The sequence below is a fragment of the Egretta garzetta genome, unplaced genomic scaffold (genome assembly GCF_000687185.1).
Source record: "Egretta garzetta isolate BGI_Z169 unplaced genomic scaffold, ASM68718v1 scaffold8, whole genome shotgun sequence".
NCBI classification, from domain to species: domain Eukaryota; kingdom Metazoa; phylum Chordata; class Aves; order Pelecaniformes; family Ardeidae; genus Egretta; species Egretta garzetta.
In genome coordinates this window covers 3636416-3661983 of record NW_009260407.1, presented here as the reverse complement: position 1 = coordinate 3661983, position 25568 = coordinate 3636416, and the positions used below count along the sequence as shown (strand labels likewise).

The window sequence follows — 25568 nt, the reverse complement described above, 5'->3', positions numbered from 1 at the left end:
ATGAAAATCTATTTTTTTAATTAACCAAAATGTAAGGCAATTAATTTTTAATTTGTTGTTAATTTTCAACCCAATTTAATTTATGTAATTGTTTTCCATTTTGTTCCTAGGAGATTGAAAAGGCCTGGAAAATGGTGGATACAGCCTATGAAAAGGAACAGAAAGCAAAGGATACCATTAATTCACTGCAAGAGGAAATTGCACGCCTAACTAACTTAGTGGAGCAGGGATCTGGACTATCCCTGGGGCAGGAGTGCAAGTAAGTTTCTGCAGGGATGGGGAAAGCCTGATCTGATTTTCTGTCATTCTACACCTTGTTTAGCCATTTAGACACTACAAAGACACTGGAAAAGAGAGAGAGAGGTCTTCCTGCCTGTTACTTTTCTCATGAGTGCACATCTATTGGTCTATGTGTTTATGCAGTGAGTGAGTACAGAATCCCGCTCTGAGTGAGTTCATTCAGCATTGGATTAAGCTGAGAGATCAAATAAAAATCAATATTATGCACTTTCTCGGTATCTGTCATATTGTTTTATCTGACTAGCATTTCAACATACTCTGTCTTTGAGAATAGGATTCTGTCAACAGTTTTACATACAATGGCAGCAGGGTCAAGTAGATAAGTCAAGGAAGCAGGAGACTTGATTTCTTTTTTGTTCCCAGCTTTTTTATAAGGCATTATCACTGCCTGTATTCTTGTTTGTATTTTATATTTACACATTTTCAAGACTGTGGGGTTTTTTTACTAAACACTTACACAGCCATTAGCGTAGAGGGACTTAGTATCAGGTGGAGCCTCTAGCTGCTACAGTGTGCAAATAATAATGATCCTCAGGAGCTGCTCAAAAGCCCTCCAAAAGCTAGTGTTTGTAGTACCAGGTCCTCAGACTGTGCTTATGCTGTAAGATTAAGTGTAAACTCAAAGATGAGATTAAATATATTTATGGCCTGTGCACTTTCTACTGAGAATGCTGATGGTTGGCCCAGGTGGGTTCTGGCTTGAAATTTCTACACTGTGTAAGGTATTTATTTATATTATGCATTCAGGATATGTATGGGGCATGCTCATCTCCCCATGCACTGTGTATCCAGGCTGCATAAACAAGACTTGTGTCTGAGCAAGACCTTTAGTGTGCTCAAACATTTCCCCACCAAGGAATGTGCCAGCACATAAGCCATCAGGATGCAGGAGAAATCCTTTCCTTCACCTTTTGGCCCTGAAATGGACCTGTGTAACAGGTTTCCTTGGATCTAAAGCTCCATCATTAAGCCTTCCCCTAGTGAAACTCTCCCTAAAGACAGCTTTCTGTGGCTGCTTTTTGCATTTCTCTGCAAGAGCCAGGAGCCGTTACTTTGCCAAGACCTCACTCCTGCCACTTCCAGCACCTGCCCAGGCTGCTGAGTCCTGCCTACTTACAATTTCTTCTTAAATTTCCTGTGCATTGCCTTCCAGTTCCATGCTTAAATACTCTGTCCAGTAACAAGGCCATGGGACTAGACAACTCTTCTGCAGGTTTTCAGCCCTGTAGGGGCTGAAAACCGTATAGACTTTTAGAACTATAAGGCTGTTTTTTAAGGTTGAGCTTGAACCCACACTGCTTGGACTTTCTTTCAGATTGTAAATGTGTCCAAACAGGGAGTCTGTTTTATTCTTACATTGGATGACTCTGAGACATATCCCAGTTAGGTGCCCAGTCAAGGTAACCTGCAGAGAGACTGGTTACAACAATGTAGTGTTTTTGGTCCCAAAGTAATTTTGCAATGGGTGAAGAAGAAGTCATTTTTTTCCCTGTTACCTTTTTGGGAAACTGAAGGTTTCTGCAGACCTGTGAGCATGTGATATAATGCGAAAGGGTGATTTGTTGGACTAAGTTAGCTTTTGAAGCTGCCTATGTTGACGGTGACTACGATCACAGTAGATAGAGCATGTAATTCAATTGACCAGCAGAGCCTTAATCCAAGAGGAGTTTAAAATGAAAGAAATTACTTTAAAACTCCTGTTTCTTACAAAAGATCTTGCTCTGGCATAGCAGGAAGAACAGAAAGGGCCTGTGACACTGCTTGACTATTATTTCCTTGCTTCCAGTATCCGGGATTTGTTAAAACTTAAAGAAGAGATAACAAAGGAGCGAGACCAACTCTTGTCAGAGGTTGTGAAGTTACGTCAAAGTCTAACTCAAGCCACAGAGCAGCAGCAGGATACAGAGAGGGCAAAAAACGATGCAGATCAAGCTGTTATGCAGGTCTGTAGAGATCACCAGGCGGTGATTTTAGGCTTTGTCCTGAGCCATTCTCCACTCTTACAATTGATCGCCATTGACAAGTATGCTACTACCTGTTCTTTCACATCTCAGACATTTTCAGGAGTGCTCAGAAAGGAGTTTATTGTGAATGAGTTTTATATTTTTTCTCTCCTTCTAGGCTATGTCCTTTGCAAAGTGTATTGTCATGTACCACCTGCTTCCATAGCTTCCCAATACCCTGAATGAGGCCAAGGTTCCTTTGCCTGAATCATAGTTATCTTTCATACTGGAGATGTGTTTCTTTTTCTGCATTGTAAATCCTTATGCCTCTAAAGAGAAGCATAGACCTGGTCCCTTGCTGTTGGCAGTGGTTGTCATATGATGCCATACCATCATTTTTAAGATCGTATCAAATTCTGACTTAAAGCTAATTAGGCTATTTTCTCCCCTGCTGCTTATGGGAAGCTTTTCCAGAAACTCACTTTTCTAATGGATAGAGACCTCCTGCTTTCTTCTTCACACTGATTCCTGCCTACTGGTTTTCAGCTTAAATCATTTTTCACCTCACCAGTGTCTGTAGAGAAGAGTCATATTCCATCTCAGTTTTACTTTTTTTTGTCTCCTGTTTAAGTTCCCTGTTTTTATGACCATCTGAGTAGACAGTTCTTCATTACTGATCAGTGTGTATAGCTTCCTTTAAGTGTGTATAACAGCTGGAGATACAGAAAACTGAGGATCATTAGGATACCCACTGAATGGACGGAAAGTAGAAAAGGATGGGAGATGATACATTGAAATATAAGAACATAATAATGAAGAATAAAAGAATTTAAAGCACAATATAAATAGGGGCTGGAGCAAGTCAACAGGAGAAAGGAAAAGCAGAAAAGAACAGAGAAGAGATGGAAGCAGCATTTAGCTTACAGTTTTTTATTAATCACAAATAGGAAAGTAATGATCAGCCTAGCTTTCATGCACGGAACTTGTTTCTGTTTCTAAAGCAAATGGTTGGGAATGTATTCCAAGAGAATATAAATCTTTGCTTTTCTGACAGCACTGTGGGCATGGGAGAAAAGAGAGAGGATTGAAACTCCCGTTAAAACTCATTGAATCTTGCCACCCTTAATCTTCTGATACTCACTTCCCCAGACCTTAAATTTATGGGATTTTTACAGTGTTTGTAACCACCTCCCATTCTCCCGGTATGAAATTCTTCTCCACTTCAGACTGCTTACATGACAATGACTTTTTGAAGATCCTGTTGAAAACCCAGTCAGTTCTGGCAACTTTTTATCTGTGGGCTCAGAGGGAGAGGAATCTTTAAGTGAAGAACATCTTTCAAGTGCTGGTCCCTGGCTGAACTGAGTAATTCCATGTGGATCACCCCCCTGTGTCTCCTCTCTGCTGATTCTGCTCCATCACATTCTTGGGGAGGGAGAGAGCAGAAGTCACAAGACAGTCTATTAAATATGAGAGAATGCTCCTCTTTCAAAGTTCCGCAGAGGAACTTTGAGAGCAGAAAGATTGAGAGCAGTTGTGAAAATGAACACTGGTCTGGCATCTCTCTTTCCTTTACTATCAGTCTAATAAGTGTTTCTGCCAGTAGGGGAGAAAAATCAAAATAAAAATCCTTGCGATACAACATCAAACTGAAATTAGTTTTAACGCTGCATTCAGAAAGTACCACTTTACAACTAGCTTACAACTGAGAACACATTTGTGCCACTGCATGTCCAGAGGAATGCTTTTATGTCTGAAATGTATCTGACCCTTATGTGTGGGTGAACTGACTGGTACTTAACAAATTCTTGTCATCAGTAAATGGGTTCCCTCATGCAGGATTTTTTGTTCAGCCAACAGAAAACATACTTACTTCTGAGAAGATCTGGCATATTCCATGTAGTAAGGGATACAGTAGTATAGAAGCTGTTGTTTTCAAAATTAAGCATAGTAGGAGAGGTGAGAGGCCTTGTTTTCCTGAATAAAAGGCAGCAGAACTTAAACTTCTGTCTTCTCTATTATTATAGCTTCAGCAAGAAATCCAGCTGCATCAGAATGAGGCATCACGAGAGGCTCGAAAGAAGGAAAAAATGGAGAAGGAGCTGAAAAATCTTCTAGCTGAAATGGATAACAAGGAAGCTGAGATCAAGAATTTACAGCAATGTATACAGAGGAACAAAGAGGAACAACTGAAAATGGAACAGCATCTGAAAGAGCAGAAGGTAGGGTACATGGCACACTGTATTCATCAGGTCTAAGATTAGGGCCAGATTTCAAAATAAGAAGATGGATTTTCCTGAAGGGAAAGGGAGGCAGATTATTTTAAGTAAATACATTTTAATAAATATTTAATTTTATATAAAAATTACTAATAAGTAAGTATATAAAGCTTGATGCTGACAGATTTCAGATAGATTTCCTCACAGAAATCAGTAGTAGATCACAATATTGTCAGAGATTATCTTGAAAATACCACAGCAAATGAGACAAAGTCTGTGAAGAGCATGGATTATCTAATGATAGTAACGGGAGACAGACTCATGTGTATTGCCAGTTTTGCCACTGGTTCACTATAGTGGCATTGGTAAAGTCATTTTACGTCCGACTCCTTCTTTCTTCTCCATCACAATAATTTTTATCTATCTACCTCTCAAGCTTGTGGAAGAGTTTCTGTGAAAGGGCAGAGAACTGTCTTCGTAAACCTTTTTGATTGATTTTCCCCATTCTGTTTCTAAAAACTTTATCTGGAAGTGTCCTAACACAGTGTTCTGCAAGTGTTTGAATTTTCAGGTTTTCAGTCCATTTCCCTGACTTTGAGAAACTCTCAGAGAAACAATTTCAGTAAATGACAGGGGAGATCTCATCACTGTAAAACAGTCCAACCTCAAGGGAAACTTCTTTGGGAGTTGCGTTTATCTTGTAAATTTATGACTTTTATGGCTTTTTCTTCCCTCCATGTCCCTGAATTTGTCTGTGACAATTTTTTGTCAACATAGAGTCTTAGTAAAATACTTCGCATAAAGAGACACAGAGAAGAATCAATTATTTCTCTGAATATCACTGATTTGATCAGCTTTTGAGGGCAGCTCCATGATCTGCCAAGACAATCACACTGTTTTTAAATAGGATATCTACAATTACTGGTTCTGTTCCATTCTTCCTCCTGCTTTCTATAATCCCTTTCCACCTTTCTAAGTAAGTGCAGATCTTAGGGGCATTCATTTGTCCAAACTGTCCTGGAAACCAGTAGTTCACATAAAGTGCTGTTCCTAGGCTAGTTAACCGGACTAGTGCACTGTCTTTGATGCCTCTGCTGGCTTCAAGGTGTCTGTGAAGGCCCTGCATTGTCTTTTTGCAAAAAGTCTGTCCAAAACACAGGCTATCCAGCTGTGCAGGAGTCAGATCTGCAAGAGAAGGTGACTCAGCTATTGCAGTTGCAAAAAGTCTGTCCAAAACACAGGCTATCCAACTGTGCAGGAGTCAGAGTAGAGATCTGCAAGAGAAGGTGACTCAGCTATTGCAATGTCACTGGGTTATTGTTTCTCAACTGAATTGTAGTTGGCTGTGATGCATGCTTTTATTCCACTGAAATTTCTAATCAAATATCCTTGCTGGCATGACAGTGAAGTAGGTTTGATACTATAGGCTTTATCCCACCCATGTCCAAGTCTCAATAAAGAATCACCTGGAACACATTGTTTTCTTGACAGTTGCAACACAAGAAACAGCATTCCTTGTTTTTACATTGTCTTTACTTCTGCATGTATTCAGAAGTGAGAGATTCTACTTCTCTTCCTTTAATGTTTGTTAAGGGCGTAGTACTTATTGACTCCATCAGTTTATCATAGTTTAATGCTTGAAGTGAAAAATATGGTGATTGTTCTTTCCTCACTTATGCAGTAGTATCTGTTAGGGAAAGTCCCATCAAGCAGAAGAAAAGACAGGCAGGTCCGGTACTGAAATGTATGTTCTCCACAGAAATCATGAAGCTGTTGTTCTGGGCTTTTGACCGAAGACAAATTAGAGAGGAAAATGGTTGTGTCCTGGTCTCAGCAAACCACGTACCCAGAGAAATGTTATCAGCGTATTAATGCAGGATTTGCTTGCTAAGGAACAGAGCTCCCCTGCCCTCTGCTGATTGAAGTAATTTTAATCTCATACTCATTTTCAGTAATTATATGTAGCAAGTTGTTGTGTTACGTGATGCTTGCCAAACGCCTAACAAGTAGTAAAATATTTATCTGCCACCTGCAAGAGAGACCTGCTAAGCTCCCAGAAAAAAAAAAAAAAGACGCTAGCTGTGTTATTCATTAGAAATTATCATTTCCCCTAGTCAATATGAACGTGTATCATATTTCATATTAGTAATTTCATCAGCAGTGAAGAGTGGTTTTTAAGCAGACAACAATCTGTAGCAGCTTTTATCTCCTGGGGAGATGGAAGGTTCTGCCTTCATGTGTATGTAGATACTGTAATGAGATTAAAAAGAATTAATAGGATTGTTCTTTAATCTAACAGATCTTGAATGAAAAAGCTGGTAAGGAACTTGAGCAATTTCAGATGAGAAATACTAAGCTCATGCAAGAGAGTGAGCAGCACAGTGTGATGTTTGAAGAGGTGATGCAGGACATCCAGCAGAAGACAGCAGAACTGAAAGTAAGTACCAGAAGGTGCATGCATCCTATCAGCCGTATCGCTCTCATGGCAGTCTCAACACTTGGGACAGGGGCGACCTCAGTTCTTGTACTGATAGCTCCCTATGGGTAGTCTTGAGGGAAATCTGAGGAGTTTTTAGGAATAGATTTGGATGTCACTGGATGCCATTCTTTTGGTGGCAGTACCATGGTGCAGTCTCCAAGCCTACTGCCTGACAGTGTAGCACCTCTCCTGCTGGAGGAGCTGTGTTTCATAAAACACATACATCAAAATGTTCAACACATTGTGTTCATAAGGATGCATGGTACTTCTGACAAGCATAACATCTTTTTTTGATTCAGATCTTCAGATAAGAGCAACGACTTTCTTACAGTGATTAACATAATCAGAACATTGCCAAACCCTATTTAAAAATGTTAATAAATTATATTGGCAGTGTCCTGGATAGCTTCCACTGAAGGGTGTTGCTTCCAACACTAAAGTTTTCCCTCCACAGTATTGGTTGGGGAAGTTAAATATAAGTAACCAAGATGGTGTTTACTTTCTGATCTAAATGTTTTTCTTGCCTGACTTTACATTAAGTTTTGTACCACTTGGAAGCAGGTGAGTTTCAGTTGGGGAAGGATTAAATGATTCCTGCATGTGCTTTTTAGTGTACTTTGAGAGTATCTGTGATAAAGGGTAATGTATAAGTGTTAGATGTTATTACTCTGTCTACCATATCTTGCATTTTGTATCATCATTGGGGTTAAAACACTAAACATTAGAAAATGCAGGTAGAAAATCATTATCTTATCAAGGTTTAGTAAAGTATAGCCAATTCGCTTAAATGAAAAGGTTGTTTGCCAACAGAGAGGTGTTTTTTTTTAAAATGGGAACTGTTAGTCAGAATGATAAAAACTAACCACTGACAGATTAAAAGCTCAGTTCATAACTAACATAACACAGAAGATTCTGATTTGGATCCTTAATGGGCTGTCTGGTAGGAGCTTGTTTTCTATTGTATTTTGTTAGGCAGACTGGAAGATATTTTTCTTACCTATTTGAGAAACGAATTACTGTCTTCTCCAGGTTATCTGGTTTTATCATTACTTCTAGCAATACCATCATTGTTTAAAACTTTACCAACAGTGTGTTCAAATGTGACTTACATTTGGGGCTCTAGAGTGTCAAAAGGGGGATTTTGATTCTATGATCCTATATTAACTTCAAGAAAAGTTGATGGAACTTGTAGAGTCATGCACATGGACTTCTGGGAATGAAAAAATAGAAGTTACTGCCCAGTTAGTAATTAAGCCAATTGCTAAAGCTTCTAAGAGCCTCAGTCGTGATCTGAGATGACCTTTTTGTAGGCACTACGCTTGCAGTTTCATCCTGCAGTGTGCTGAGTGCCTCCACTATGGTGTTGGGCAACCTAAACTGTGAAAGATTCATAAATCTTTTGAAGGTTATTGCCAGTAAGAATTGAGATTCACATCCTCCCAGAGGATACTCACATAGCAGGATTCACCATCTTACAGAATCAGTATCTGAGGCTACTGTAAGTGGAACACTGTAGTCTGTGATGGCTGTAAAACCTAACAGTGGCAGTGAATTATAAGAGGGAGTTATATTTACTTCTTAAAAGGAAAGAGACAAATTTCTGTTGTGATTATGGGTTGTGTTTCCTGGTAACCAGTTCCTTCATTTTTGTGCAGTGTTTTGATTGACTTTTTTCTCATCTGATTGTATAGCAAATGAGACAAACTCTACATTTTGCTTTTTCTTTAAAGCCATAGGTTATAAAAGAGATGGGGATAACAGACACCTGCTATTAGGGACATGCAACCAGACCACACTACAGATATCTTTCTCATTACAGTCACTGTCCCTAATACTTCAAAGGAAATTAGAGCTGCCTGTGTTTAATCTGCAGGACTAATTGGGTAGTGCTGTGTGAGGTTTGCAGCTGGGGATTCTTTATTGATCATCTTCAGCCCTAAAGCATAAGATTCGATTATCATTTTCCTTGCCCTAGCTGGCTTTGTTTAAATTATTTTTAATATTGTTCAATTAGCTAATTATCTTTTCTCAGGTGACTCACAACACTTACAATTTTGCTTCCTGAATTTCATGGAATAAGTATATACCAAGTACAGAGGCATTTTCTTTCTGTGGATACTTTCTCTCCCCTTTCATTGTTGCTGTTCTGTAGGCCAGAGACGATGAAGTGACTCAGATGCGCCTTGAAATTTCAAAGCTGAACAAAGTAAGAGATGTTCTCCAGAATAAGCTGCGTGTTGCAGAGGAGCAAAAAGTTGATGCAGGACATGAGAGAAACACCCTAAAAAATCAAATATCTGGACTGGAGAGAGGTATGTGCCTAATGGATGGATCTGTCTTCTGATTCCTAATGTATTCATTCAGGGTACCTCCTCCTGTTAGGATCGTTCTACTTTAGCAGCTATTATAACACTGTATAAATGACAGTTTTATTTACTGGAATTTTAATGGAATCTGCAGCAGCATTTTAAAAACCCTGTAGGGTTACAGAATGTTCATAATGTAGCATATGGGGGCTGAAAATACAACAGACATAACTGAACTTTGCGATGTGCCAGTTTGTGCCATGTCACATAGAGAGTCATCCCCAAGGCACCTTCATTGCTCCTGCACTGACCTGTGAGAGAGAAGCCATCTCAGAGCTTACTGAAGTCAGACATGGTTAGGACACACTTTTTTTTTTCCTGCTCTGATTCTGCTGAATTGTTACAGCCTGGAAATGAATATGTGCAGGTGAGCTGATAAACTTAGTTCTGGTATGTTTAGGACTTCAGTGGTCAGTGTGGGTACTAGAGCTCTCCAAGTATTGACTTTGAGGTGCTAGCAGATCTAGAAAACTTTCAGAAGGAACTCTCAACGTTTTTGCTAAATGGAAATTTTGGAAGAAAAAGCCTTAAGTCTAACAAAATATTTTGTTTAACTTCAAAAAACAACTTTTGGGGTATTTTTAAGCATTAAAAAGCACCTTTTTTTTTTTTTTACTTTAAAGTCCAAATAAATGTCAAAATAAAATATGCTTTGAAATATTACAATTTTCAAAGTGATTTTCAGAAAAACAGTTTTATGATTTATTTTTTTTTCTAAAATAATATTATGAAGTTGGCAAAACATCTGTGTTGATGAGACTTCACTTTCTGGGGCAGAAAAAAAAGCTTTGCTAGAAACTTCCATCAGTTCAAGTTGATGTGTACTGGCACAAATGCCGCTCCCTGCTCTCCCTTGTTTCTAGCTTGTGTCCTGAAGAGACTGCATGTATGAGAGATGAATCCTTCCATATAACTGTATTTATGGAAAGTCATGTCTGTTTTTCATGTATCTCTGTGATGGCAGAAGAGCTCTCCCACAAGCATTTTGCTAGTACTGCTTAAGGTCATGCTTTGTACTAGAAAGGAGAGAGGAACTTAAGAAATTCAGATCTGTACTGGAATGCCTGAGAATGGCAACTAATAACATGTCTTTTCACAATATTTGACATATCTTAGCACCCCAGTGTACTGCATTTCCTGAGTTGCAGTGTTAGTGTAGCAGGTTTTAATTAACTTTAAAATATAGTGAGACGCGTGTCTCTTTAATTTTTAATATCTTTTTAATAGTATGTGTCCAGTGTTAATCTTGACCCATAACAAGTAGTTTTAACACCACTGAAGCCAGTAGAATCACACTGCTTCAAAGGAGAACTGGATTTCACACAGATGGATTAGAATCAGTTTTTGGATGCTCGCATTGAAGCTTCTTAAAAGGCTCTGATATTCAGCGTGCTCTGTGATTTCTGAAAACACAACTTCTTTGTGGTATCTTGGTTTGAACACCCAAATACAGTAAGTCCTCATACCATTAATTACTGTGCCTGAGTTCTTCTAAGTTCTTCTAAGTATCCAAATAAGTGTTAACATCATTAGCTGATACCTGAGGTTGCAAAACCTGGTCACAGCTAATTAAACTGTTCATGTAATGTTAAGGCTTTTTAAAAAGTCCTCTAAGTTGTTTCTGCATTTTTAGCAGCTGTACAGTTTGAATCCAGGATTTATTCTCTTTCCTCCTTTTGTCTAGAGTTGGAGGCTGCCAAAAAGCAGGCAGAGATTGACAAGAAAGCTATAGATGAGCTTGTGAGGGAAAGGGATATGCTGAGCAAGGTGAGCTTGCATCGGTTAATACTGATAAACAAATCTCATGGTTTGAGAATGAAATGTCTGTAGTTTAAACACTCATAGCAACACAGAAATGTTGTAGAATAAATAACATTATGTAAAGCATTCAGATTTCCTTAAGCCGGTGCTTACACTGCTCCTTTTCTGTGCATTGAAATAGCATTAGTACCCGTAAACACACAGAAGATTTCTAAGTTTTAACATATAAACTGTCAGGGAGTTAAAAAGTACTACGTACGTTCACCTTTATTGCAAACCTGTTATTTGATATCCAAAGAGTTCATTACATCTGTGCTTTTACACTCTGTAGCATATGAAGTTAATATTAATCTAGGCAAGCTAAGTCTTTGCTAGTAAAAGAACAAACTAAAATGTTGATGCACCGCGTAGCAGCTTGGCAGGCTGTGTTAATACTAATCCTTGCTTTTAGATCCATTTCTCATGCTGATCATTTTCCATCAGCCCAAGGTTCTTGTACTGCAGGATAGCATCTCGTGTTTATGGGCATTTCTGAAGTGTAATCTAGTAAATTCAATGCTAAAAGATGATTTCTGAGGTGCTTTGCCTGGTATAGATTCACTGTCCTGGGTCATGACTCTAGCAGAGGCTCAGATTTGGCAGGTAACAAATACCTGGTTTGTATAGGGAAAGACATTTCAAAGTGGGACCCGCAGGCTGATTTTGTAAAGATGATATCTTGGCGCTTTCTGTTTAATCCTTATGCATAATTTTAAACCAGGCTTGGTTAATTTACAGTTTGAACTTGCTATTTAGGACATGAGAAGGAAAGGTATTTGGCTTTATTATTTATTTTACTGGCTATTGGCATGCTTTACAATCTAAATGCCTTACATTTGGTAAGGTTTTTCCAGTCATTAGTTATATCGACTTGTAAACAATCCTATACATTTTTTTAGTAATGAAGACATTAATGTTTTAACTTCAAATCAGAAAAAGCACTATTTAGCAGCTCAGTTAGAGACTTTTTAAAAATCAGATTCGAGGCTCAAGTATTTCAACTGAACAAGTTAGATAAGGGGTAATAACATTGAGAAGTCCATAATCCACTTAGACAATGGCATGTTTTTGTCACAGTGGTGGCAGTGTTCCCTTTTCAGCTCAAGAGTCATTATTTTGTGTTCCCTGTAGAACTTGATCAAGGCTACTGGTGCCACTCAGAAGCAGATAAATTTGGTGAAGCTCCATGAGCAGTCAAAGAAGAACTTGGAAGAAGAAATCCAGAATTATAAAAATGAAGCTCAGAAACAAAGGAAGATTATTTACCAATTGGAGAAGGAGAGAGATTGTTTCATTAATGAAACCAGTGAGCTCAAACAGAAGGTAAGAACAGGTTTTTGTGCAAGTGGTTTTTTCCTGTCTTACTCTCAAAACAGTAAAGGTGATATATTCATTTCCTAACGTGCCAGTGGGAGGAAGCTTAGATCAGTGGTCTTCACAAAGTTTACAAAGATTTCTTCTTGTCAGTGCATATTGCCTGCTACTGTTTCAGGTCTCTCTGGGGGAACCTCATCAATGGGTGTGTATTCTATGAGAGACTTGGAATACAGCCATGTGTTTCTCTTACTCAGTGATCATTTTGGAAATTAAACTAGGGCTGGAGCTCAAACCAAGGCCTCTGACTTCTTATACCCGAGTCCCACAGTTGAAACTCTCATATGCAGTTGGAAACTGCTCTTTGATGGTTCTGTCTTATCTGCAGAGGACCTTGTCTTGCATACTATTGGTGTCCTCAAATTGAGGCCAGTGAGAGCTGACAGCACTCAACATCTTTGTAAGAGACATAGCATTTTGAAGGATTACCCACAGTGTGTGAAAACATCTGAACATGTTGAAGCTAGTCTGCAAAACAGAAGTTTTCCAGGAAGAGCGGCAGAGAAACACTGCATAAAATTTGTGTTGCCTGCTGCCCATTATTATGTGCAACTTTATTCCTGACGGTATACTCAGGAACATGGTTGTAACATGTTCCATTAATTGCTGAAGGTCACATTGAACCGCCCTCCAAGAAGCTCATTGATTTACTGGGATTAGCTTTCAAGCTGTTCCAACTCACAAGTTACTTGCTATCTTTTCACTTTAAAATTATCCTTTCCAACTTCATGTGACCAGATGCTTTTAAATAATTTTTTGAATTGTATAAGCTCCCTTGTCTGGAATACCTTTTGTCACTTCCTTGAAATAATATTCCATGAAAGAGATTTGTCTTTGTTGCAAAGTCATATTTTCCATCTTTCCCTCATGGTGCATTTCTAACAGTATAGATATGAGTTAAGAACATTGTAAACTAGGGCCAGGGAGTAATTTGTAACACTCAGAACTACAAGGCTCTTGCTTTCAACTCTGATTATGGTTGCTCACAATATTTTGAGAGTGAAAATGACAAATGTTTGCTTGTTTACTTTTTTGTTTTTTCCCCTGCCACTTTGGGTGCAAATTTTCTGTCACTTCTTATAAGGCAGAGCCTCAGTAAATGGATTATGACACTTGAGCTGTTTGTATAATGATGCCTGTGTTGTGATTGCAAGTGTCCAAATGACTTGCATGCTTCTGTGATTCACTAAAGGGGCAATTTCTGACTCAGCTTGCAAGTGAAGAGCAGCAGGAGCAGTTCTGAGCAGAGAAGTATGTGAGACAATAGTCTTGCCCCTGGGATAACACAGGGCAAAACACAGGGTGGAAGGAGGACATAGGATCAGGCTTATTACATCCACTAGGTAATATTTAGGTTCACTGTTTGACCTATGCAGATGGGTAACTTGAGAAACTGTGGCAAAACTACAGGAGCCATTTCACAACTGGTGGGGAACAAGCTACTGATGGGCAGGAATCATATGGCCAGTCAGTGCTCTTCTGTCACCTTTTACCATCAAGCTGGCTCTGAAGCAGCTCGCTGCACACCTTCTGAATTGTGTAAGAGCTGGTAAAGAGCCAAACCCATCTAAGTCCAAAGACTTCTTGGAACTCCTGCAAGGCAGACAGAGCCATGCTGGCGCTGAAAGCTCTCTGGTTATTTACAGCAGGACGGAATCTATAGAGCCGCAGAATTCCTCTTTCAAAATCATCATTTACTACTGAGTAACTGATGAACAGAGTCAGCAAAGTTATATCCACAACAGTGAAAGATTTTAGTGGTGAGAATTGATGCTAGATTTGCTCTTCTAATTATTGGCCTGGCTGACTGCTCATTTGTACCATTTTTAAGCCAGTGTCACTTGTTGAATAGTCTTACTTCTAGATTAGCCAGCACAAATGAGAAAAAATTCTGGCTCTTTGCTCTTTGTTGTGTAGCCTGTATTACTGAGCTACAAATGTTAGTAAAATATTTCTTTCTTTGAATTTAAAATCTTAGATTATGAAATCTTAGTTGCCCTGTGGAAGGCACAGGCTGCTAAAAAGGAGGCAGTGAAGTAGACCTTTCAGTCTCACCTGAAGTGTTCCCTGACTGCGCTTTATGAGAGGTCACAAAACCAGTCTCTAATGTGTTGTTTTTTCAAAAAAAGCCGTTTACAATGTTAAGTTTACAGTTTAACAACATATCCGAGGACATTTTAAAAGATATTGCCTTTTCAAAATTTTCATAATCTTTTGGAAAACCTAGTGCTCAACAGGCATATCATTAATACCATGGCAGCAATTGTCAGAGTGGTTAAATAAAGGTGAGCAGATAAGGATGGCAGCGTTACTGATGTGTTGAGTAGGTTCACGGAACTAAACAGGTAACCAACAGTACATGACAGTTAAGTTTACAGATAAAAAAACCTGTGAGGGTACAGAAGAAAACTATGAATATCTAATACTTTCTGCCTAGCTTTGACCCCTCATTGCCAAATCTGAGAGGTGTTGTATGCTATCAACTAAATCAGAATTGAGGATACTCAGCCTCCCATGGGGCTCTGTTGGGAAACATTGCATGTAGCATTTCTGTATTTATAAGGGAGAATTATTTGGGTTTAATCAATCTTGAAAAAAGCAGAGTCAGCATCCAGCCTGTGAGCACAGCTCAGAAAACTCAGTCCACAAGCTTATTGCACTTATATCAAAACCAAGTAAAAGACTTACAAATGCAGTGATCTACTTTCAAATCTTGCTCCAGCCTACGATCACCACAGTGCAGATAAGAAACATGCCTTACTGATTTTTTGTCCCTGCTATTACTATTGGCAGGTTGTTTTAACAGAAGAGGAAAACGCAGGAATAGGTTATAAACTGGGACTGTGTTTTTGTATTGCACTGTAAGCAGTTCCTGGGATCCTCTGCAGTCAGCTACAAATGTGCTGGAATTGTTTCTATATTTAGCTGTCCCCTATCTTCAAAGTTGGTTGGAGGTACCTGATAGAATGATCAATTAATTAAGCTTCTGCCCCATAGTTAGACCTCAGAAGGCTTTACTGCTAAGCAAGGGGCAATATTGTTGACCGCAAACTTTACAGTTATTGACTATTTGATGTAAACATTTTTTTTATTATTATTCTGCTTTGACATGAGAACATAAATCTTAGCTCAAACTGCCACTTTCAAAACAGAGTCAGGAAAACTGAGTATGAAATGCAGTTGTAAATGGACTTTTCTCCTAGATTTTGTCCGTGTGATTCCTCAGCTTTTTCTTTAGTGCTTGACCTTTTTCCCAGCTTTAAGAAGGGTGACATTGCTTTCTCCCCCAGGCAGTGAACCTGAAAAATTATGTTCTTGATGTATGTACTCCTTAGTTTTATTTTTATTTGGATTCTGTTTGAGTACTGCTTGTTTGTGTTCCTCAGTTTTTAACTTTGTACAGCATGAAGAAGGTTCTTAGGTTTTAAAAAATTAATTAGGAAGCCCATCATAATGATTAGCAGCTACTTGTATTTTTGCTCTTTAACATAGTAATTCTTACATATTGTTATGGTGTAACTGTTTAATAAAGGTGTCTGTAAAACTTTGTATTTTTGTTTATTGATACGGCATGTGATCATCTTTCTGCAGTCTAGAATACTCCATTCTCTTTAAGTAGTCTTCACATCTTTATTTCTAATCCTTCATAGAAGCAACTAATGGTAATTACCTGCTTATTTAGGTCAAGTGTAAGTTACATTAACTGACTTTCTTATTACTGTAATTATATAGCAACACTGTGTGATCTTCAACAGTTTGTGATAATGCGTTCACTAAAAAAAAGTCGTAGGGCCTCTTGGAAAAACATATGTGTGTTTATTCATTTTATCATACAGCTAACATCCAAAACAACATACAAAGTCTAGCTTTGCTCTACAAATAACCTAAGGCTATTCTTGATGAAAGCTGTTTATGTTATTTTATTGAACCCATTCGGTCGCAATATTTTTAGTTGCTTGTTTTTTAAATTAAATATGTACATATCTATATGTTTTAGTCTTGAACAAAACCTAGGTATAAGATTAAAATAAAATGTCCCACGTAAGCCATCCAGAAAGGTTAAATTTGTACTCGGACTGAAGTGATTTTTAGCTGTAGCTAAAACTTCTTATCACAGGGTTTTGAACTTGTCATCTTAGAAGAAAATCACAAACTCTGTCTTCCCAGTCCTTATAATCTTGTGATGATGGTTTAATCGTGTTCACTTCCTTCTTTCTGCTCCAGGTCCTCCAGCACCTGAAAGATAGTGAAATACGGGAAATGCAGATCTGTGATTATGAGAAGAAAATAGAAGAGTCTGCAATTAAATTAAAACAGCAACAAAACCGCTGTGAAGCTGTGAGAACAGAGAGGAACCTGTACAGTAAAAATCTGATTGAAGCTAAGGTAGAAGGATATGTTTTTCCTTGTGTTTCTCTCTCTGCTCTTGTTTTTGATTCCTGATCTAATTTTAATTTGTTAAAAAGAAAGCTTACTGGATAAATGGCAGAAGTGGTTCCTTCATTCATTCATTCATTTTGGGGAAATGAATGTTTTATTCAAAATCATCATTGAGTGACATTTTACCTGTACAGTTTGTATTTGGACTGGAAATAGGAGTCCACAGTCATCATGGGCAATATCCCTGCTTCAAACCACACGTGAAATCACAGTACACGGGAGCTACAAAATCATAAAACTCTATCAGAGAAGAAACTTCTTGCTTTCCATCCTGACTCCACTCTGTTTTATCCCTTTAGGAGTTGTCTGCATGTATGGGAAATAGGATATAAGGGGAATAAGATTGCCTCCTTAGCCCTGAATGCATATGCACATTACTGTGAATCACGATTCAGAAAGCAGAGGGAACACTTTCCCAGCCGAAGTAGATTTTTCTGACAGAATTTAACACTTCCACCTCACTTGTTCCTTTCAGGGAGTGTCATTTTCCTCAGATAATGGTTCTCTCCATTCATATCTCTTCCTTGGGGATCTCACTAACAATACTGGAGGAAGAGAACAGATCATTTAAGGATACATTCTGTTATTCTGATGTGAAGATCTAAAATACTGCATAAATCCTGTTGCAATTAACAGAGATTGGGACCTTGGATAGCTGTGATTTACAGCCTTGAGTTATTTCAGAGTAAGGATTTATAATATAAACATATATAGTAGATTACAAATTTATACTCTGGTTTGAATAGGTAGGTGGTTTGCTTGAGAAGCAGATGGGAATGAACTGTCCAATTCCTATCCAACTGTGTGCTGAATTTGATTAGGAATGAACCATTTTGCCATTTATGTGGGACGCTTTACTTGACCTTTGCTTCTTATCAGCTCCCAAACAATCTCTGATGATTTATTGTTTCTTTTTTTTTAAGTATACAACATAAATTTGCTTACTTATAGAGAACTGGCATTTATGTGCTGAATTACAAAATTGAAGCAATGAACTCATCAGCTTATATGGCAGTATACACAATGCTGTTCATGGTTCCTGTTGTTAGAGACTGGTGTTTAGACTTTAATAGCTTTCTTGGCTTACCATAAAACTTCTTTAGCAAGTCCCATGTGAGAAGGTAGCTGACCCTGAAAGATCTTTTGGCCAAGGCAATATTATGTGTAGCAGTGAAAAAATAGCCATTCATAGTTCAGTAACAGGTCAGCCAGCCATGAAAGAAAAAAAAAAATGAAAGCGGGTTGTGTTAAAAATTATGGTAAATTCTTTTTCCTTTTGGGAAGTAAAATAAATTTGCACAAGCTTGTTTAGATAAAGCTAGATGTATTTTTGGATTGCTTAATGTGGAAAGATCCCCTGTTACCCACCTTGCTTGTACTCCAGAGCACCATAATGTTCAGCTCAGTAAAATCTCTTGGAAAAGACATGCTGGCAGGCTATTAATACGAGATAAATATCTGATGCTTTCATCATTGGGGTTTCTTTTGGTGTTAGGAGCTCATTTGCTTAAGCAAGTTAATTAGAAGACCTGTTTGCAAAAATTGTGTGTTCTTACTGTTTTTCATTAAATACAAAATTAGGAATGTATTTGGGTATATGTCTGGGCACCATATTTTAAATCTCTCTCATCTTTTACAATGTTGAAGAGATTTATAGGCCATTTAGCAAAGCCAGCTTTTAATATGACTTTTGCATTCACAGGAGTGACTGAACATGAAAACAGGTGGGCCTAATGGCATATTGCTACATTTATTTCTGGTTCATTTAATTTGCCAAATAAGTGTGGAATCCATGGATTTGGGTTTTGAGGGTTGTCAGACTACTAGTCAATACTTTCTCAGTACTGTTTGTGAAGACTGCCATGACTCAAGATCTTGTTTAACTATGTTCAGCATTTCATGCAAGAAAACGTCACTCGTTTGTCAAGTAAATCCACACCCATGGTGGACAGCGCTGAAAGAGCTCTAAGCTACCCTGGTTTTGTACTGAAACAGAATGTATTCACATGAAAGGTTATGATAGCTTCTCTGTGAGGTGGCAGCCTCTGGCAGAGGAGTAATAGCTTCTAAAGCTACTTTCATTAGATCCAGAGGAGCATGTCTGTCTGAGCATTGAATTTATTAGCTTTTATTTCATGTCACAACATGTGCTGTCACTGCAATGAGTTGAAACAGTTTCTTACTTCTGTACAGGCGCCTGCCTCTGTGCGGTGAGTAGAAGTGTTCCTAGCGACCTGATCTCTCTGCAGTGCTACCAGGCTTTTTGCTCTGTGTTTTGAGCTTAAAATATATGCTAAATACTGTCATACCAGGGACTTCTCAGTCTCTGAGCACTCTTTTCCCCCTTGCACCTAAGTGCAAGCTAGCACATAGGCAAAATTTAGATAAGCATTTGCTATACTCCCTTGCAGGCATATGGGTACCTTACTTACGGTTATGTTCATTTGCACAAAACCAGCTTCTCTCTAAACATTTGTGTCCAACTGCATACAACCTTACTGAAAAACACATTACTAGAAGCATGAAAACAGATGGATAGGATCAGAATCTTACCAATTTGGATTGACTGCTAGTTCTTACTATTTGTCCAGTGCTTTAAATTAAATGGCTTATTATAATTGATGGTAATTATTTTTGTCAATGAATCTTTTAAAGGCTTTTTTACTGCAATGTCATGCTGGCATTAAAAAAAAAAAAGGCATTTAATGAAGCTGTTTTGTTCTGTTAGATTAAAAAGTAACGGCTTGTGGTACGTACAAAAGATCTCTCAAGCACTCTCCTCAGCTACATTTTCCAACATCAAAATAGCCTGAACTCTCAGTCACAAACTTGCTCTTTTTTGATCCCTCTTTGTGATCACAATTCCTGTCCTATTAGGATGAGATAGCAGAAATGAAGAAGAAACTGAAAACTGTGACGCATCAGGTGGATCAGCTGAAAGAGGAGATCACAGACAAAGAAGCAGCCCTTGAGAAAGCACATCTAGAACATCAGCGAACAGAGAAGGAGAAGGAATCATTGAAAGTAAGAGCCTTCGCACACATACCTTCTTACAAAGGATGGTTTCCATGATTTCACAGCCTGCATTATGTTCCTGGTCTGTGGTAGTTGTTTTGCTGTATTTTAATAAGCTGTTCTGTAATTGAAGCATAATATCTCAGTACCCTTTAGAGATATTAGTTACACAGATCTTCCCTGTATCCAACAAACATTTCTGCCTATAATTATAATCACAAAGGTCCTGGTCTGTTGGAAGCTTTAAGACTCTTGGTGACTGAACATTTTTACTAAAAAGTTCCATTTTGCTTGCAGAAATGTGGATTTTGGGGATAGCCTGATTCTAGCAAACTTTTCAATATAGACCCTTATAATTCAAGTTTTCTTTTTAAAAACTTTTTTCTCTCTCCTGTTTTTAAGTGAAAAGCCCATTATATTACATTTCACAATCTTGTATTTCTGTGGCTAGCAAGCATTAGTCTTCTGGGAGTTAGGCAGTGCCTTTTAGTAGTCCCTCTGCGCAGAAAGTTATTTTAATATTGTGGTATAAAGTAGCAAGAATCTGTTTTAAATCAAAGAAAATCTGAGCTTGAAGCTCTGGTTCTTCTCAGCACTGGCTGCAGCCCATCCTTAGATAAGCTGTTAGATTTGTGGTGATATCTCAACCCAAATTGCTGCACTTTCAAAAGATTTAAGGAGTTAGTGTCTACAGCAGCTTAATTTTTCTCTTCACTGAGCAATAGAAAAGAAACAAAACCAGGAAACAAACAACACCCCCAAAACCAAAAGTCCCCTGCGACTTTCCACAGTGTTTTCTTTTGTCAGTTTATTGCTATGCTGCAAAGACTCCTTGAGTTTTCAGTCCTTCTCAGCACATTACGGTTATGACAAGATGTCAGTAGAGCTTTGTAAAAAGGTGATGAATTTGTGTTCTTTTACCTGATCTGTCTCAGAGTTGTTCTATCAGTGATGGAGAAGTCAAACAGCATCTCATTTCCTGTGTGCAGCTTTCTGCCTTAACTAGTCCCCAATTCTGTCTCATCACCTCAGAACTGTCTGCCATCCATTTGAGAAACATATGATTGCTACATGGTTTACCCACTCAATTATTCACTAGCAAGTATGTCCATACACTGACATCACATTACTGACTAGCTTCAGGGCATTGTGGTCTTCTACCTGAGTGTCTCTGCTGAATGCTAAAGCAGAAGGAATTCAAAGAGGGAGCTGATTGACACGGGCAGAAAAGAAGCCAATTATTTGTATAGCAAGCTGGCTTCAATTTGTCCTGTTTGGGCTGATGTGAAGGAAGCAAGCGAGCTGTTCCTCGGGAATCAGTTTAAAGAATGTGCTAAATCATGGAGGACTGGGATCCATAGGAATGAGATTATACAGACATTGGATTTATGCTTGCCTCAGCTGGCATAATGGTCTTAAAAATGTGTAATCATGGTAAATGAAACAGAGGATGCCTGATCCAAGCTTCATTAAAGCCAATACAATGTCATCTTTTGGTTTCAGTTGGCCTTCTACAGGCTTGTGGATCAGACTGTTTGAAAAAGCATCCAAATATTGAAAAATATATATCCGAAAGCTTTAAAGAACTATGGCACTCCAGGTCTGAGCTGCTGTCAAGTGCTTTTGTATATTTTTATAGATATTCATGCCTGTCTTTTTTTTTAGCATTTTCTAGAAATCTGGATGTAAAATTCTCACTTGTTATTTCAGCATTCTGTGTCCAGCCCCAGTTATACCTTTTATACAATTCATGTTTTCCTCCCACCTTTAGAAAAAAAGTAAAAAAAACCCTTCACTTATGCTAATATTTCAGAATCTAAACAAGATTTTGGTTTGAATTTGGTTTGAGATATTGGCATAGGTCCCATATAAATTTTTCTTTCTTGCTGACTGCTCTTCAGTTCTTACAAACTCTCTGAACCAACTTCAAATGAGCTGTGCTGATCTACAGCATTTTCAGACCTGACCATTTTTCTGCTTGCACAGTGACTGTGTTTATTAATTTCCTTTTCTCTCACCTAATGTATACCAACCCTCATACTGTAGTTTTTAGCATATTTAATCTCATTGAAAGTCCTGTAGTTTGTGGGGCCTTTGTGTGGCTTAAAGTATTTATATTCTTTACTGTACAAGGCAGTTCAGATTTATTTTAACTTAGTGCGTTCCAGTGAGGAGATTTGTTTATATGAATGTTTGCTGCCAACATCTAATACCACTTCTTGTTTACAACTCATATTTTTTCTGACATAAGGAGAACATAGAATTTTGATATATTAAAAAAATATTATCCAGCAATGCCAAACGCATGAGCAGTTTTACATTTGTAGACAGCTTTTGCACAGTGTTGATTGCATTTCAATATGAAGTGCCTTGCATTTTTATTCAGCTGATGGATTCTGATGAACATCCAACACTGAGTAAGAGAGATATGAGTGTTGCACATATGGGAAAATGAGAATTTTATTAAAGAAAATAAGAGTGGAACAAGCTATTTTATTATGACGATGGAACTCTTTCTGTCTTAAATCAATGTTTTTGCAGGTGCAGCCTTCATCACAGCCTCATTCTTTCAGTATTGGATGATGCTTTTTCTGAAAAGGCAGCTTGAACATCATCCTTTATAAGGGTCAGAGTTGTGGCAAAGTCTTTGAGTCAAGGCTTGAAAGTTTTCGTATCTGTGAAAATGAACTGTAGTCAGCTAGTTCCATCTTGGCTCTAACTGATTGCCTAGCAATGATAGAAATTTCTAATAATCCAATAAGACCTTATTGGTTTTTGTCTACATGCTCACCTTGAATTATAGAGTTCATGACAATAGGATAGAATTATTGGGCAGATTCCAGATACTTCTGTGCTTAGGGACAGCCCCTCTTTTCCCAGTCTTCCTCATCTATACATCCACTAAAAAAGTGCTAAAGCCATTTAATTTTGCTCTTGCATGCCTGGTTGCCATCTTTTTCACAAATTCTGGCTGTCCTGAGTTGATGATAATTTGTATTACATAGCATAGATTGTTGCCCTTTCCAGCAAGGAGAGCTGTCCTTTCTCACATCCCAGCCTCGCTTTCAACTTATGTCTGCTAGATTTTCATAACATAACAACTCCATTGAAAAGCTTTGCAAATATGACCTTTATTTTTTGATTTTTTGTTAAATGAGGTGCCTCTGAATTACAGTGTGAACCATTGTCACTCATAGATAAAAATCCATCCAGATTTCTGTTGTGTATAACACAACAATATTATAATAATCTTTACAACATTTCTTTATGGGTCTTAGTGCTTGTTTGTCTTAGCGATTTGTTCTCAAAAACTAAAAAAATATGTACCTCTCAGGAAACTAAAAGAATGTATAAGATTTTAATAAAATCCTAACTCTTAATCCCAGGTTTATGTAATGGGAAGTTGTTACTAAGCATGATTTTCCTATATTCTTTGACTCCATCAGGCTGAACTGCTTAAGATGAAAAAAGAGGCTCTCGAAACCAAACACTTTATAGAAAATCAGGAAGCAGAAGAGAGAAAACTCCTAAAAATCATTGCTGAAGCTGATGCTGAGAGGCTGAAGCAGAAGAAGGAAATTGACCAGGTAGGAGTCTCTAATTTGGCTTTTCAAACACTCTGCATTGTGTTCCGTCATCTGTCCAGTGTATTTTTAAGATCAAGATCCTCAGCTACTGTAAATGTGGTACTACTAAAGCCTTATAGTGCTGTTGAACAGAAATGTTAAGATACTGAAGGGAACAGAATACGTAGTTTATACTATTCAGGTGACCGAACTATTAGGCCCCTGCTATGTTTCTTTCACTAATAACAGTGAAACCTCTTAATGCACATGATTGTGACTGATGCAAATATAGTCACGATACTTTGGGATTGTACTGAGAAACTGTAACTGAAATTATTGCTTTGCCCTGCATCCTTAGGTTATCAATGAGAGAGATATCCTAGGGTCCCAGCTTGTTCGGCGCAATGATGAAGTGGCTCTGCTCTATGAAAAGATAAAAATCCAGCAGTCCATCTTAAATAAGGGTGAAACCCAATACCGACAGAGAATGGAAGACATACGACTTCTCAAGCTGGAGATCAAAAAACTTCGGCGCGAGAAGGGAATACTTGGCAAGAGTGTGGCTAATGTGGAAGAGCTCAGGTAGGAAAAATGATTGAATACATTTCCATAGTGAATGCATCCATGATTCTGTGTGTGAGACAGAAAATATGTTTTATGCGTGGTGAAGATTTGTATCAACAAACGTTGTTCTTTGGAGAGGGGATTGTTCGGTTTGACCTCAAACACAGACTGGATTAAATTCACAAAACAACTTATCATCAATTAAGAAAATTAAAATTAAAAAAGGAGGAAGAAAGACATCTTGGACAAAGTTGAAATAGTTTCCATATTTCCCCTTGTACTGTGAGTTACTGCCTACAGAATAAACTTGACAGACAGCAGCAGAAAAGGTGTTCATAGTTCAATGAGCTACTTAGTGGTACCCAAGGCTCAAATTAGTGGAACTGCTTTTTATTAGTCAATCCACAGAGGATAGGGAACACTTGACATATTTATAACAAACCCCTGCATGTTTTCAGAGCTCTCTCCTTCCAGATTTATATGTAGACTTGCTCTCTGAGAAAGATTTAGTTAAATTTTCATTGAAGGTTATGTTTCTTTAAAACAGAAGTTTAACAGCCCCAGCCTGATTTATCTCCTCCTTCTCTGGCTTAATGCTTCCCTTCTTTTTTTTAACCCTCCAGTATTTGAGGTGTATTCTTTGCTAATGGGAAGCCGTTGTCATTTTCTATAGAATCAGTCTTAGTTTGCAAGGACAGGAAGCTATGTTTTTAGCAGATAACCATCATACTAATTCTATGTAGCTACCACAGTTTTGGGCGAGATCCTTAGCTTGACTTTATCAGCATAATTCCATGGCTTTCACTGGAGCAAATTAACTTCAATCCGTAGTCAGTCCCATTGACTCCAGTGGAATTATGCCAGTTTGATTTGGTGTAACAGAAAAGAGAACTGGGCACAAAACATTAGCAATTGCAGTGTTCATCGACTGACTGCAGACAGGAATAGGATTTGAATTTGCTGCCCAAATGCATTCAGCCGAAAGTCTGTTACTGTATTGAAACTCAGTGACAGTATTGAAGTATAGTGCGATGCATGCCATGATGGGTGGATCAATTCTTGCTAACTGCAGCAGCAATCACATACTTTAATGAAGTCCAAAACCATCATGAAAACTGCCTGTCGAAAGACTCCATTTATCACTTGTGCTGCTAATTAGCTTTCTTGATTTGCCAATTGGAGATGTGGGTTTTTTTCCTCTTCCATAACCTTGTTCAACCTCACAGTTAAAAAAAGGCCTTTTTCTCTCTAGTGAGCTAAATGCAACTCTGAGCTTAGCGGGAAAAGATTCAGTGGGGGAGTAGGCACCTCCTCCACCTCCTTTCCACTTGGAGAACTTACAGGATCCACCCACCAAAGTGATAAAGGTTGGACCATTGCAGAATGTGCCTTTTTTCCCCAGCTCCTCAACCCCCCCATCCCCACCATAGAAGTGTAGTTGTCAAAGCGTCTTGGGAGTGCTCAATTAATTTTAATTTCAACAACAAATCACCCTTGAAGTT

At 38.2% G+C, this 25568-nt stretch overlaps 1 protein-coding gene across 1 annotated transcript in view; it reads left to right on the top strand.

The window, feature by feature from the left end:
• The window catches only part of CFAP58 (cilia and flagella associated protein 58), a 62164-nt gene that overhangs the window by 9296 nt on the left and 27300 nt on the right, over window positions 1–25568 (top strand). Inside the window, exons 3-13 of the mRNA XM_009643468.2 lie at window positions 111–259; window positions 2087–2243; window positions 4271–4465; window positions 6762–6899; window positions 9094–9253; window positions 10992–11074; window positions 12239–12430; window positions 16706–16867; window positions 19799–19945; window positions 23383–23523; window positions 23861–24084. Coding sequence (XP_009641763.2) covers window positions 111–259; window positions 2087–2243; window positions 4271–4465; window positions 6762–6899; window positions 9094–9253; window positions 10992–11074; window positions 12239–12430; window positions 16706–16867; window positions 19799–19945; window positions 23383–23523; window positions 23861–24084 — 1748 coding nt within the window. The remainder of the gene's footprint in view (window positions 1–110; window positions 260–2086; window positions 2244–4270; window positions 4466–6761; window positions 6900–9093; window positions 9254–10991; window positions 11075–12238; window positions 12431–16705; window positions 16868–19798; window positions 19946–23382; window positions 23524–23860; window positions 24085–25568) is intronic.